The sequence below is a fragment of the Cygnus atratus genome, chromosome 1 (genome assembly GCF_013377495.2).
Source record: "Cygnus atratus isolate AKBS03 ecotype Queensland, Australia chromosome 1, CAtr_DNAZoo_HiC_assembly, whole genome shotgun sequence".
Classification (NCBI taxonomy): Eukaryota; Metazoa; Chordata; class Aves; order Anseriformes; family Anatidae; genus Cygnus; species Cygnus atratus.
In genome coordinates this window covers 193,965,381-193,980,327 of record NC_066362.1, presented here as the reverse complement: position 1 = coordinate 193,980,327, position 14,947 = coordinate 193,965,381, and the positions used below count along the sequence as shown (strand labels likewise).

The following is a 14,947-nucleotide window of genomic DNA, read 5'->3' as shown; positions in this document are numbered from 1 at the left end:
CAGGAGGATCTGGATAGGCTGGAGCGATGGGCTGAGGTCAACTGTATGAAGTTCAACAAGGCCAAGTGCCGGGTCCTGCACCTGGGGCGCAACAACCCCAAGCAGAGCTACAGGCTGGGAGATGAGTGGTTGGAAAGCTGCCTGGCCGAGAAGGACCTGGGAGTATTGGTTGATAGTCGGCTGAATATGAGCCAGCAGTGTGCTCAGGTGGCCAAGAAGGCCAACAGCATCCTGGCCTGTATAAGAAGCAGTGTGGCCAGCAGGTCTAGGGAAGTGATTGTCCCCCTGTACTCGGCTCTGGTGAGGCCGCACCTTGAGTACTGTGTTCAGTTTTGGGCCCCTCGCTACAGGAAGGACATGGACGTGCTCGAGCGAGTCCAGAGAAGGGCGACCAAGCTGGTGAGGGGTCTGGAGAACAAGTCTTACGAGGAGCGGCTGAGGGAGCTGGGCTTGTTCAGCCTGGAGAAGAGGAGGCTCAGGGGCGACCTTATCGCTCTCTACAGTTACCTTAAAGGAGGCTGTAGCGAGGTGGGGGTTGGTCTGTTCTCCCACGTGCCTGGTGACAGGACGAGGGGGAATGGGCGAAAGTTGCGACAGGGGAGTTTTAGGTTGGATGTTAGGAAGTACTTCTTTACCGAAAGGGTTATTAAGCATTGGAACGGGCTGCCCAGGGAGGTGGTGGAGTCACCATCCCTGGAGGTCTTTAAAAGATATTTAGATGTAGAGCTTAGCGATATGGTTTAGTGGAGTACTTAGTGTTAGGTCGGAGGTTGGACTCGATGATCTTGAGGTCTCTTCCAACCTAGAAATCTGTGTCTGTGTCTGTGTGTCTGTAACTAGTTTAGAACATACAGTGGCATTATAGGGTCAGGGCAGTTGCCCATATAGTACAGTATTTTGTCTGGGGCGGTAGAATAAAGTGACTATGTAGGGAAAAAATACAAAACCAGGACAGCATATTTGATGCAATCCCAGACTTCTAGCCCTTAACCAGAACGGTTTAGAGCTTTATGTGGTTCCTCTCTGTATACTAACACTCACGGTTTCTCTTCCACAGCCTTGCCTAGTCTTCTCTTGATAGCAAACACACCCTTCACATCCAAAATATCCCCTGAAAAAGTATAGGTTGGTCACCCAAATACACAATACCTCCTTTTATTATTTTCTTTTTCACCTGCTATCTGTTAACTTCATACCATTCATGTCCTATATTAGAAGAGATAAGGAGCAATCATTCCGTGATCTTACTTTTCATGACATACAATTGTATTGTTCTTTGTTGGATTCTGTATTAGCCATCTGTTATCTAGATGGAAGAATTTTAGTTTATCTCGTCTTATACATAAGCATATCCATTGCTTTGATCATCCCTGTTACAGTTTGGTATGCCTTTCCCAGTTTTGCAATAATATTTTTGTGTGGCAACAGAAGAGTTTTGCACAGCTGGTAAGATGCAGACAACCATAGATTTGTATAATGATATAACAATATTATATCTTTTATTCTCTTTTTGTTCATTACTGACTCCTAAAATTTGATTTACTTCCTACCGATCAGAGTAAGCTGGTGTTTTTTTAAAACTGCCTGTCATAGCCCCAAGATATCAATCCTGCACAGTCGTTAGCTCAGAACACAACTTGTCTATGTGAAATTAGGATTACTTTTTCATATATGTATCACATCATGACATTGTCACTGGTACTGTCAGTCACTGTTTCTTCTAAGATCATTTTCCCGTTCTTCACGTGAACTGGTTTAATGCCTTGAATAACACAGTTGTCATCAATAAACATTATCGTTTTACTAATGTGTCTTTTTTCAACTCGCTTATAAACACTGTGAGCAGTCCAACACTGGGCAATCTCTTTCAATCACAGGAACTACCCATATCCTCCCATCTGCTTTCTATCTTTTACCTAACCAGTTACCTGTGGGTGGACCTTTCCTCTTATGTTGAGGTTACTGTGTTTCCTTAAATGCCTTTGGAGAGGGATTGTGTTACCAGATTTTTGGAAACCCAACTGAAATATATGATTTTAATCTCCTTTATCCATACCCTTATCATGTGGAAAAAGAATTGATTTTTTATTTTCTACTATCAGAGAAAAAAAATCTCACTCTTTTATATGAAGATAGTATCTGTTTCAAAGTATCTCCTTTCTACCATTTTGTTCTTCCATATTGTTGTACGTTAACCTTGGTAGGCAGCTAAACAACACGCATCCCACTCACTGCTTGTTTACTTTCCCCCTGACCCACTGTGATGAGGGAAGAGGAAAGGGGAAGTAAAAGCAAGAAAACACGTGGATTGAAATCAAAACAGTTAATAAAGGAAAAGTGGAAGCAGAAAGAAAGAAGTGATGCAAAGGCAATCACTCACCACCTCTCTTGGGTAGAGCAGTGCCCAACCAGTTCCCATACAAAGGATAACTAACCTCCCTAACTCCCCAGCTGCCCTCTTATTGCTGAGCAGGATGTTATATGGTATGGAATATCATCTGTTTAGTTTGCATCATCTGCCTGCTTCTGTACCTTCTCAACCTCTTGCACATCCCAAATACATTCACTGGGGAGGCAGAGTTAGAAACAGAAAATGTCTTGATGCTGTTCAAACACTGTTCAGCGATAGATGAAACATTAGAGTGTTTAGTGCGTTGTTTTGCTCACAAATCTAAAACATAGCACCATACAGCTGCTGTGGCAAAAATTAACTCCTTCTCAGCCATTCCCAGTACGTGTATATATTTACTGAATTTTTGTTGCTCTGATACTGTTCTTGAATCTGGTTGATTGGATATCTGCAAAAAATAAACAGCATTTATCTGTTTTATGGTAAGCATTTGCTTCTGTGTGTCACATGATCACATCACATCAAGATGTTCTTTAAATACATTGGATACTATTTTCCTAGTGCTTTACTGTTATTATATAAACAGTATTAAAAATCAGCTGCATTTAGACAAATAATCTGGGCGTACACAATTGATGATTCTAATGTTTTTATTCATTGTCTGGATAAGCAACATTTATTGATTTTTTTTATGTGTACACATATGTATTTTTAATCCATCTGAATTTAGATTTTTCTCCTGTTTCAAGAAGCTGAAGATAAAAACAAACTTTTGCGAACTGTGGCTGGTGCAGGTTTGGACACTATCAGTAACCTGAGAGCTACATGGGATAAATTTGAATTAATGATGGAAAGCCACCAGCTTATGATAACAGAGCAGGTAACAATGAAAGTTTAGTATTTTATGTAAAAATGCTGAACTTAGAGTGAATAAGTCTGGAGAAATACTTTTTCTTGAATTATATAAAATCCATAAATATTCTCAGTTCAGTGTTTACACCAACATTAATGACTTGAGTGTCAGCCTTTATGGGAAGAATACTTAGACTGTTTAAACAATAGCTACGTGAAATTTCTATAGAACTGATGCGGAAATGAATGTTACCCTGTCCTTCTGTCTCAAAGAGCTACCTGAAGACAGAGATGGCTTAGTGAATGCAATGGGTAGCTGAAGAAAACAGAGTAACAGTTAAAAAATAACATATTTTATCATGCTTTTAGTACTGATGTTTGTTGGGTTTTTTTGTTTGTTTGTTTGTTGTTTTTTTCCCCCACAATTTGGCTAAACTATGTGCAACCCTGTAAGTGCCAGTCCATTGGCATACCACTGAACTCATTTGCTGTATTACTGAAGATACCAACGTGATAGAAATACAGCGATTTTTCTGTGTCCAGGCTAAAGAGACAGTATAGGCCAAATAAATAGTTCTTAAATACCAGCATAAAAAGTTAGTACCCCTTTTTTGAAACAAAACCAGAAGAATAAAACTGAATTCTTTCTTAGGGTATTACATAAGAAGTTGAAACAATGCAGTTACTTTGATTTTGATTGGATACTTAATGTAGTTCAGACCCATTGAAGGAATTCCATTTTAACACTTGCTTTACAGATTGAAATTATAAAGGGAAATGTGATGTCACATATTAATACATATCTCCAAGATCTGGAAAAATTTAAAGCTCGTTGGGATCAGCTAAAGCCAAGTGATGATGTCATAGAAACAGGTGATCACAATATGCTTGAGAAAAGTGCTCAGATCATAAAGGAAAAAAAGAAAGAATTTGATGAACTTGAAACCACGAAGGAAAAACTCATGTATGTTTATTTCTCTGTATATGCTACTTATTAATGTGTGGATCTCTTGCAGTAATTGTATCTCAGAAAATATTAACTAAATTTTATCACAACAAATGATATAGGTAATTGCATTTTCTTCTTATTACATGTTTTTTGTTAATTTTTTTTCAAGGTTCTCTTTGTTCATTATGTAACAAATTTCTTGAGCTGAAGTTTTTTTTTGAAATGAAAAGTTCAAGAAGTGTCTTAGGCTTCCAAGTAAAGGAATGTGTAAAGTAAAGGCTTGATTCTGACTTTTGAACTTCTCACCAAGAGGTTTGCCATATTGGCCCAAGAAAGGGGAGTTATTGCTTCAGTCCTCTTACAACTTAAGTGGGCTAGAGCTCACTTCTCTCATTTCTTGAGCAAGTGTCTTAACCACTAGTCTGTTGTGCAAAAGGAGAGATTTTTTTTTCCTCTGAGTGCCTACTTTTCAGTAAGTTCATCATTGGATATCCTGAGTGGACAAAGTTTTCTATTTCAATGCTTAGCTTGGCATTTAAATATGCAGAAAATAAAATTAGCATGTACTTTCTTCCTAAAAGGAAGAAACAATCCATTCAAACTTATTTTTTAACCTTTTTTGGGGGGACACAAAATAATTCATTTCATAAATAAAGAAATTAAAGTTTATGGAAAATAATTGTGAATATGGAAAAGATTGCTGTGTAAGAAGGTTATCCCTATTATTACTTTATAAAAATGTATAATGGAATAACATAGTGTATGTTGCAATGATGTTTTTATTCAGTGAAGAATGCCATCATTTTAAATTGGAAGAGCCTGACTTCTCATTGTCAAAAGTTGTATGTCAGGATATTAAGAGCTGTGCAGGAGTCTGGGCTTTGTATGAAGAGTTTTATCAAGGTTTGCAGGAGAAAGCCAAAGAAGACTGGATTACTTTTCGGTATGATTTTGTTACTTTATTTTTCATGGACACTTATGTGTGGTTATAATACTGTGTTATGACCATTTCTGTATTTAATTTTAATGCAGGAGTAAAACATACCTTTTTGAAGAATTTTTGTTTAACTGGAATGAAAAAATTAGGAAGATGGAAGAACATACTGTAATGACAGTAAAGCTGCAAAAAGAAGTGGACAAATATAAGGTAAAATGCTAACTATAAGAAAGTATCTAAAATCAAAAGTGTTCTGGTATTACTGGGTAGCATACTTCATCATGTTGCTCATTAAAAGCTTTAAACTAAAACAGGTTTGGATTAGATAACAAAAAATTCTTTAGTACAAGGATTACAATTTACATGAGCACACACTTTACAATGAGTTTTCCTGAGCAAATTCATAAAAATTAAGCCTAGGAATTGGAAGGAGAAAAAAAAAGTGATTTAGTTGAAGAATGGTTACCGTGAGAAGAAAATTAACAGTTAATTTATTAATTTGCATAAGCACAAGATAGATTCAGATATGAATTTTTTCCATAGATGATAATCCCAATCCTAAAATATATTAGAGGAGAACATCTTTCTCCAGACCATTGGCTGGATCTCTTTCGCCTTTTGGGTCTTCCACGAGGCACTACGCTTGAGGGGTTGCTGTTTGGAGATCTGCTTAAAGTGACTGATGCCATTATAGAAAAAGCGATGGAACTTAAGGTAGGAATAATGACATGTAAAGGCACTATTTTTATTTTATGTTTTATCTCGTATTCTTTTGTAAATGCAACAGCGTCCTTCCATAGAATATCTTGTTCTGTATGCGTAATTATATTTTTGTCTTATTGTAGAAATAGAATTTATCTTTTATTTTTGAATGACAAGTTTATTGCAAGCTCTGCAGTTTGAAATTAAATGTATTTGTGCTTATAAATAGGATTTGAATTGTCGGGCCCAAGGAGAAGTTACAATCAGAGAAGCATTACGTGAACTTGAACTCTGGGGAGTTGGAGCTGTCTTTACATTAACAGATTATGAAGATAGCCAAGGCAAGACTATCAGGCTTATTAAAGACTGGAAAGACATAGTCAACCAAGTTGGAGATCATCGCTGTCTTTTACAGTCCCTCAAGGATTCTCCATATTACAAAGGTTTTGAAGATAAAGTGTCCATCTGGGAGAAAAAAATGGCTGATTTGGATGAGTTTTTGCAGAATTTAAACCTAATTCAGAGGAAATGGGTATATTTAGAACCCATATTCGGTCGTGGAGCTCTGCCCAAAGAACAGGCTCGTTTTAGCAGAGTTGATGAAGACTTTAGGTTAGTGATATACAATGAAGCTTATTTTCTATAGTATCTTTTGCAATATGTAGGCTACAGTGTTCTTCATGGTGAAAATATAAGGAACATCTGTAATATATATGGCGAAGAAATTCAGGAACAGAAATTCAGGAGGTATAGATGCATGGCTGTGTGTAAGTCTGAACAGAATGGGTAAGACATAGATTTTGTTTAGTGGAGTATATGTTTCACATATAACGGAATTGCATGAAACATCAATGATCTTGAACAAGGCATGCAAACACAAGATTAGTCATGTGAAATGAACCGGAATTGTTCTTCAAGAATCATTTCTTGCTGAAGAGAAGTACTTTCTTTGCTATGAAAGTACACAGATGGGCGAAAAAGGTCAAGCAGAAGGCTTACTTGTTCCAAACAAGTTGTGGAGATAAGTAGGGAAGAGATTTCATCAATGTAGAAAGACATCTACCATTACCTGTTCTGATTTGAGTTAAAGTGACTTCATAGAAGGAGATAAAAGTCAAAAAATTAATTTTCTTGCTTTTGGATGGAGATACTTTAACAAAAAACAGTTATTAAATTACATTGATGTAAATTCTGAACTGTTTCATCATAGATACTGAAAACTGAAAGTTATATGTCAGATATTTATACAGCTTACCTTTGCCTTAATTTTTATTAAATAATTGTGTGCATACTCCATTCAGATTAAAACTGAATGTAAAACTGGTAGTTTTATGAATTAATCTTTTTTTTTTTTTTTTTCTGTCAAGATCTGTTATGTCAGATATCAAAAGGGATAATAGAATAATATCACTGAATGCCCGGACAGGATTAAGAAATACCTTAATCACCCTGCTTGACCAGCTTCAGAGGTGTCAGAGATCTTTGAATGAGTTTTTGGAGGTACAGCTGACATTAGTTAAGTTTCCTGTAAAGAAAGTAAGTTTGAATTTAGATCAACAACAACAAAAAATCTTCTGTTTTTATACAGGAAAAGCGCTCAGCATTTCCAAGATTCTACTTCATTGGAGATGATGATTTATTAGAAATTTTAGGACAATCCACGAATCCTTCGGTTATCCAGTCCCATCTCAAGAAACTTTTTGCTGGTAATGCAATTACTCTTCATTTGTGAAATGCACTTATTTAGAAATAAGTTTCTTCAAAACTAAATAATCTCTTGCAGACTTTTTTCTCCCTTTCTGCTACGAGACCTTAAGGATTTAATGTTTAAGACCTTAATGATATATGACTTCATTGCCATTTTCTAATTAATAGGCATAAATAGTGTGAGCTTTGATGAAGAATTTAAATACATAGTTGCCATGAAGTCAGTAGAAGGAGAAACTGTGCCACTTAGAAATAAAGTTCTTCTGTCAAGTGATGTGGAGGTAAGAAAATTTGATCCAGGTATATTTCCAGGAATCTTTGAGAAGTTAATTTGTTATGTAACTAGAGCTTTTTTATCTTTTTGTCAGGTGTGGCTAAATGGTTTGGCTTTGGAGATGAAGGAGACCCTAAAAAAAATGTTAATTGACTGTGTTGATGCTGGAAAAAAATCACAACGTTCAATTGATCCATCGCTCTTCCCTTCCCAGGTAGCAGATGATCCAATAGCACCATTGTGTAGTCTTAGATATAACAAAAAAGTTATTTTTGAAGGCTTGTAAGGAAGTATACGTATGGATTTGGAGGAAAACTCAAAACAAATCCCAAATTCTATTTATTCATATAGAGAAATTCTTTAAAATGTTCTTTTTTATCATTCTGCAAACATTTGAAATTCTGAAGTCTTTTACATGGCACCTGATTTAACATCCAATTTATTAAATTTGATGTAAATCTTGATCATAGTTAGTAGTAATTGTTAGATTTGGAGCTACTAAGATGTTGTAATGTTAAAAAGAAACCACTTTGAGTGTGATTACAGTACAATTTCTAAACATTACCCCTATAAACAAAAGTAGTCATGAAAATGGACTTGTTTAATGCAATTTGGACCGGCAGCACACGTAACTTAGTTACTGTTACAAATCTTCGGACTGATATAATTGGTGGAATTTTGTGATACAGTTCTTTCCAGTTCCAAGTTTGACTGAATCTTTATAGCTCTCACAGTGTTTTTCCAGTGAACTTAAAGTACTTGAAACATAAATGGTGTGTAGAAACCAGAAGACAAAATATTGTGTTAGCTGGTCAGTAATACAGAAAGTCAGAGGTGCTCCTGAGCCTGTTGACTGTGGCCTCAGTGTGTCTAAAAAGTGTTAGTTTCTGTATTACACATCAGTTATGGGGAATCAATGCTTTTGACAATTTTGGTGCTATGTGTTGTAGAACAGCTAAGGAACTTGCTATATTAGATTACATTGCCAGGTTTTGATGAATTTTGTCAGGTTTTTAAAGGTGGCTGTATTTGTTCTTAAGAACATAGCAAATGTATCGCTTCATTTAAAAATGTGGTAAAATACTTCAAACATTGATAATATTTTCATAATAAGCAATAATAAATGAGTTGAAAAACGTTTTTCCTTTTTGTCTTCCGTATTATAAAATATAATTTGAACTTTTTCTTCCAAAGATTCTTTCCTTGGCAGAACAAATTCAGTTCACTGAAGATGTTGAAAGTGCTATCAAAGACCACAATCTGCAACAATTAGAATTAGAACTCATGGCTAAACTGGAACATTATACTAGCATTGATACTAGTATGGAAGATAGTGGCAATACAGGTACAAAAATGATCTCTAATATATAATGCCTGACAATGGCTTTATAGTTCATTAGCTTTTGGCATTCTGTTTATTTAAACAGGAAATTACAAGTTACTCGCCTATTTTTGCCAAGATTAATGTATTTAATATTTCAGTGAACAATAGATTTTCATTTAGATGAAAAACTATCTTGGAGCTTTTTCATATTTGCTAACATAGGTAATTTATATAATAAAAATGAATATAATTATATATATAATAGCTAAATATAAAATTAATATAGCTGTATATATAGAGAGCGTTCCCTCTCGAGATCCTTCCTGCACTCCCACTCTTCTGAGGTAAAAGCTCCAGATGCATCACTTTTCAGAGCTTCAGCATATCACTTAACAGATTGTGCCTCACTGGTTGCTAAAGAGGACATAGCTGAAAACACTTCTGGAGTAAACTGCTTTCTGGAAAAGCCTCTATCTCTGTTGAGCATAGAGGCAGACAAAAATCATGTGGATTAGGATAGTCACCTGTCTATCAAGTGAAGTCATATGATGATTCTCTTCCTCTGTCAGGATCTCATTTTATGCTGATTAATAATCTTCCTACGTATAATTAAAACAAGATCTGAATAAATCAGTTGATAATACAAAGCAGCCCAATGCACTTGAGAATGGCTAATGTATCTTCCTTAGTATTCTAATTTTTTTTTCCTTTTTTTTTTTTTTGGTTGTTTGCAGAATCAGGGAACCTTGAGCTCAAGCTTAAAGCTTTGATTCTTGATATTATTCATAACATTGATTTGGTGAAGCAGCTAAATCAAGCTCAGGTTCACAGTGCTGAAGACTGGGCTTGGAAAAAACAGCTGAGATTTTATATGAAAGACCAAAAATGTTACGTACAGATGGTAGATGCTGAACTCCAATATACTTATGAATATCAGGTGTGGTATTCTTAATTTTGTTTGGTGGCTTTTAAATATGTATCAAACACTTTCTCATTTCACACATGCTGCTAGTTGCCTTCCATCTGTTGCCATATTTGTTTCAACTTTGTTGTGTCCGTAGTGTCCATTTTTCGCTCTTGATATTTATGGGGTAATTGCAATGGTTGTATGGAAAGCATTTCCAATACAGTATCATGTAAATACTTTCTAATATGCTTGCTACTTTGATTAAAGTGCAGATACATATATACATTTGATTTGACCCCTTTTTCATTCCCTTTTAAATACATTTTCTGTAATTATAAAAAAAAAAAAGCTTTGACATTTTATATAAAGTCAGGAGAACTTCATAATTGTGAACAAATGCACATACTTAGAGATAATCTTGGCAATTGTGTTATCTGTTTACCTGTTTTCAAATTATTTTTTTTATGAATGTAATTAATGAAATTACATCTTAACTAAATTTTGTGCACCAATCTATATAATTTGTTTTGTTTCTGCAGGGTAATTCCCCCAAACTTGTTTATACACCTTTGACAGATAAATGTTACCTAACTCTTACTCAGGCCATGAAGATGGGCCTTGGAGGCAACCCTTATGGTCCAGCTGGAACTGGAAAAACAGAATCAGTAAAGGCCTTGGGTGGACTTCTTGGAAGACAAGTATTAGTCTTTAATTGTGATGAGGTGAATATAGTGCTGTATAATTTAGTAAATGGATATCTATTCACGTACTTCATAGAACAATATTACATTCTAAAAATAATGATTTGTCAGGTTCCTTTTGACATTTTTTTTAATAGTTGGGAGAACAGTCTTCTATTACTTTTTGTTATTTGAATTTTAATAGTATTCTTTTTAATTTTAAGGGCATTGATGTGAAGTCAATGGGGCGCATATTTGTGGGTTTAGTGAAGTGTGGAGCCTGGGGCTGTTTTGATGAATTCAATAGACTTGAAGAAGCTGTACTATCTGCAGTATCCATGCAGATTCAGACAATTCAACATGCCTTGAAGAAACATAGTCCTTCATGTGAATTGCTTGGCAAAAAGGTACATCAAAACTTACTTATTGTTTTCTTGTAAAAATAGTCTTTAAGGAACTGGGTCTCTACTAACTTAAAAGACGGCTACCATAACTAAACACAGTATATCCAACATTTCTCAATGCTTTCTTGTGACAATATACTATTACATTTGCACGTCTAATGCCAGGTTGAAATGGATCATAATTCTGGAATTTTTATCACTATGAATCCTGCTGGAAAAGGTTATGGAGGAAGACAAAAACTGCCTGATAACCTCAAACAACTTTTTAGGCCAGTAGCTATGACTCATCCAGACAATGAACTCATTGCAGAAGTGATTTTGTATTCAGAGGGCTTTAAGGATGCCAGAACACTAGGTAGAAAATTAGTGGCTATTTTTAATCTAGCAAGGTAAGCATATTTTCTTTTCTTAGTATGTTTGTAGTTCTGTTCCCTACTGCTTTTATTTTTTCATCAATCGTTGTGGTTATTTTCCTGCAATGCTGTTTCTTCTCTGTCTAGCATATGCCAAATCATGACTGTAGGGATACAATCTACACATAATTTCTGTTAATTTTCTGTAATATTTTATGACTTGGATATTGTGGAAAGCTATGTGTCAGAAACAAAGCTAGCCATAAAAGTGCAGTTTTGGAGTCACCTGAACTTTTACTTTCAATACAGCCCTTAAATCTGAATGGTGTTCCGTCCAAATCTCTGTAGCTACTACTTTTAAAGACTTTTAGAATAAAAATATTGCAATATATTGGGAGTTCAGGTATGAAAATAACATTTTAAATAGCATTTTAAATAGCATTAAAATCTCAATTCATTAAAAATCTTAAGGTGGCGAAGTACTGCTTCCGTATTGCCCTCATTAAGGATGAATATAAGCATATGACTGCATGATTAAGTGTTGTGTATTTTGATTCTTGAAGTAGTTTAAATGCAAGTGACTATTTGGTTATAAGTATTCACATTAGAGAGAACAAATTTATAAACTACTGGAGATTTTACTTAATGCTGCTAGAGATAATAAATAATACATTAGCTGCTAAATATGCTCTCTCTGAAGATTTTATGGTAACATTACAGATATTGCATTACAGATAGTGCTACGGATACTCATTTATTTTTCTTTCGCCCAAAACCATCTTGTGAGCATAGTCATTGGCCAAAAAAAAAAATATTCCAGTGCTGTTGCCTAATGATTGTTACAACATTGCTGTTTTTAAATTTAGGGAGCTTCTGACACCACAGCAGCACTATGATTGGGGTTTACGAGCCCTGAAGACTGTTCTGAGAGGCTGTGGCAGTCTTCTTCGTCAGCTGAAGAAAAGTGAAGTAAAGCAAGAAAGTAAGATTGACCATGTCAAACTTTTGATTATTTGGGGTATTGTACGTATACTACTCTCTGTATCTTTCTTGATCACTGAAGTTTTGAGAAGCCATGGCTTGGATCTAGAAACTATTTAGCAAGGAAGAAAAAACACCTGTGAAAGTCCTTCTTTGTCATGAGATTACAAAAGACTGATGTCATATTCTAGATTGAGCTTTTATGTGATAAGGATAGTCAGAGATTTTTTTTCTGGGATGATTCTAAATGATTCTCAGAAACTGTTATTTTCACTTTGCTTAGGTCAGGAGTGTTGATCCTCTGATGCTGTCATTATTCATCAGTCATCAGACCATTCTGATTTTATTTGAGGTTTGCTGTAATTGTCACATGGCAAAAAATAAGGATCATATTACTTGGATGCAGATTGGTAGACAGTAGTAGATACAAGGACAGATTGAAATAGTAGAAAGTACTGGATTATTGGGTTGTATATTTTTTAGATAATTTTTATTTTTTATTGTTGTTTGGGTGTTAATTGTGTGGTAATTAAGAATGGAAGGTGGATGAGCATTTTACGTCTTTTGGACAACAACTAGTGCTTCTTGTTCACCTAAACAGCATATGTTTCACAGAATCATCTAGGTTGGAAGAGACCTCCAAGATCACCTAGTCCAACCTCTGAACCTAACACTAACAAGTCCTCCACTAAACCATATCACTAAGCTCTACATCTAAACGTCTTTTAAAGACCTCCAGGGATGGTGACTCAACCACTTCCCTGGGCAGCCCATTCCAGTGCCTAACAACCCTTTCCGTAAAGAAGTTCTTCCTAATACCCAACCTAAACCTCCCCTGGCGCAACTTTCGCCCATTCCCCCTCGTCCTGTCACCAGGCACGTGGGAGAACAGACCAACCCCCACCTCGCTACAGCCTCCTTTAAGGTACCTGTGGAGTGCAATAAGGTCTCCCCTGAGCCTCCTCTTCTCCAGGCTGAACAATCCCAGCTCCCTCAGCCGCTCCTCGTAAGACTTGTTCTCCAGACCCCTCACCAGCCTCGTCACCCTTCTCTGGACTCTCTCGAGCACCTCCATGTCCTTCTTGTAGCGAGGGGCCCAAAACTGAACACAGTACTTGAGGTGCGGCCTCACCAGAGCTGAGTACGTGGAGACAATCACTTCCCTAGCCCTGCTGGCCACACTGTTTCTTATACAAGCCAGGATGCTGTTGGCCTTCTTGGCCACCTGAGCACACAGCTGGCTCATATTCAGCTGACTATCAACCAGTATTCCCAGGTCCTTCTCGGCCAGGCAGCTTTCCAACCACTCATCTCCCAGCCTGTAGTGCTGCTTGGGGTTGTTACGCCCCAGGTGCAGGACCCGGCACTTGCCTTGTTGAACCTCATACAGTTGGCCTCAGCCCATCGCTCCAGCCTATCCAGATCCTCCTGCAGAGCCTTCCTACCCTTGAGCAGATCAACACATGCACCTAACTTGGTGTCGTCTGCAAGCTTACTGAGGATGTTTGTCCAGACTATACTCGTAGTTTTTTAGAGACAGCTTTGGTTTACAAATCTTGCCATGACAAATGGTCTGACAGTGAGTGGTAAACAATTTGTAATTGACTTCAGTTTGGGTCTGCTAAAGGATTACCAATGATGTGTTTTAGGATACATTTCTACCAATGTTCCTTGCTATGACTTTTTTTTTACCTTCATGTTTAGAAATGTGGAATTTCCTGAAATTTGTTTAGTTTAAATTATAATTTTCAGTAATCCCCATGAGAGGCAAATTGGATAGGTCTTGTTTATGATATAGACCCAGAAATTTTTCGTTTCATGTCTTTGCTTTAGAAACTTAAAGTATTTCTGTCAAATGGAGTTTCCTGTTTCTTTGTTTACTTCTGTTGTTCAGCCAGAATAATTTGACATGTCAGAATCTTGTCCATGCCCTTACGCATTGCTTAAATTTTGTACTGCTTGCTTTGCTGTCTAAAACAAGTTCCTTAATGTCAAGATTTTTTGTCTTTATCACGGTATTTAGAAAATTTGCCTATAGAAATATTTGCAATTAAAATGTTGTCCAGAATGAAGAAGCTTGAACTTTATCCAAATCCTGGAAGGGTATACTAGTTCTCAGACTCTGGAACATTTAGGGGAAAGACACAGAGGAAGGGGAGATTAAGGAACAGACACTTTCTGCCCCTTGGGTTGAATTTAGGTTATAGTGCATTCTTTTTTAGGGCAATCATGCTTTCAGAAGGAGGGCAGAAACAAAGGATGACTTTCACCTGTATTTCCTAATCCCACTCTCTACAAAGAGAGATTTTACATGAGAAAGTAATTTCATTAGAAAAGCAAAAAACAGAGGTCAGAGCCCCGTGCCTTCCCCGTTATGAAATCATTATTTTTCTGGCAGAATAAAGCTTTCTTGTGGCTGTTCTTCTAGTCCCAAAACATTTACATGTCAGTGGTACTTCAGATTTGAGAGGAGTTGTGGAGAGTGTTCAGTTCTGGAGTATTTGTAGTTAATTAGGATGCACTTGAG

General features: G+C 36.4%; 1 protein-coding gene across 1 annotated transcript in view; it reads left to right on the top strand.

The window, feature by feature from the left end:
• DYNC2H1 (dynein cytoplasmic 2 heavy chain 1) overlaps positions 1-14,947 on the top strand; it is a 167,238-nt gene that overhangs the window by 19,573 nt on the left and 132,718 nt on the right. Inside the window, exons 21-36 of the mRNA XM_035542461.2 lie at positions 3,081-3,230; positions 3,961-4,166; positions 4,939-5,094; positions 5,184-5,298; positions 5,632-5,802; positions 6,020-6,402; positions 7,158-7,290; positions 7,379-7,496; positions 7,666-7,778; positions 7,866-7,985; positions 8,966-9,116; positions 9,830-10,032; positions 10,542-10,724; positions 10,907-11,089; positions 11,252-11,475; positions 12,306-12,421. Coding sequence (XP_035398354.1) covers positions 3,081-3,230; positions 3,961-4,166; positions 4,939-5,094; positions 5,184-5,298; positions 5,632-5,802; positions 6,020-6,402; positions 7,158-7,290; positions 7,379-7,496; positions 7,666-7,778; positions 7,866-7,985; positions 8,966-9,116; positions 9,830-10,032; positions 10,542-10,724; positions 10,907-11,089; positions 11,252-11,475; positions 12,306-12,421 — 2,725 coding nt within the window. The remainder of the gene's footprint in view (positions 1-3,080; positions 3,231-3,960; positions 4,167-4,938; positions 5,095-5,183; positions 5,299-5,631; positions 5,803-6,019; positions 6,403-7,157; positions 7,291-7,378; positions 7,497-7,665; positions 7,779-7,865; positions 7,986-8,965; positions 9,117-9,829; positions 10,033-10,541; positions 10,725-10,906; positions 11,090-11,251; positions 11,476-12,305; positions 12,422-14,947) is intronic.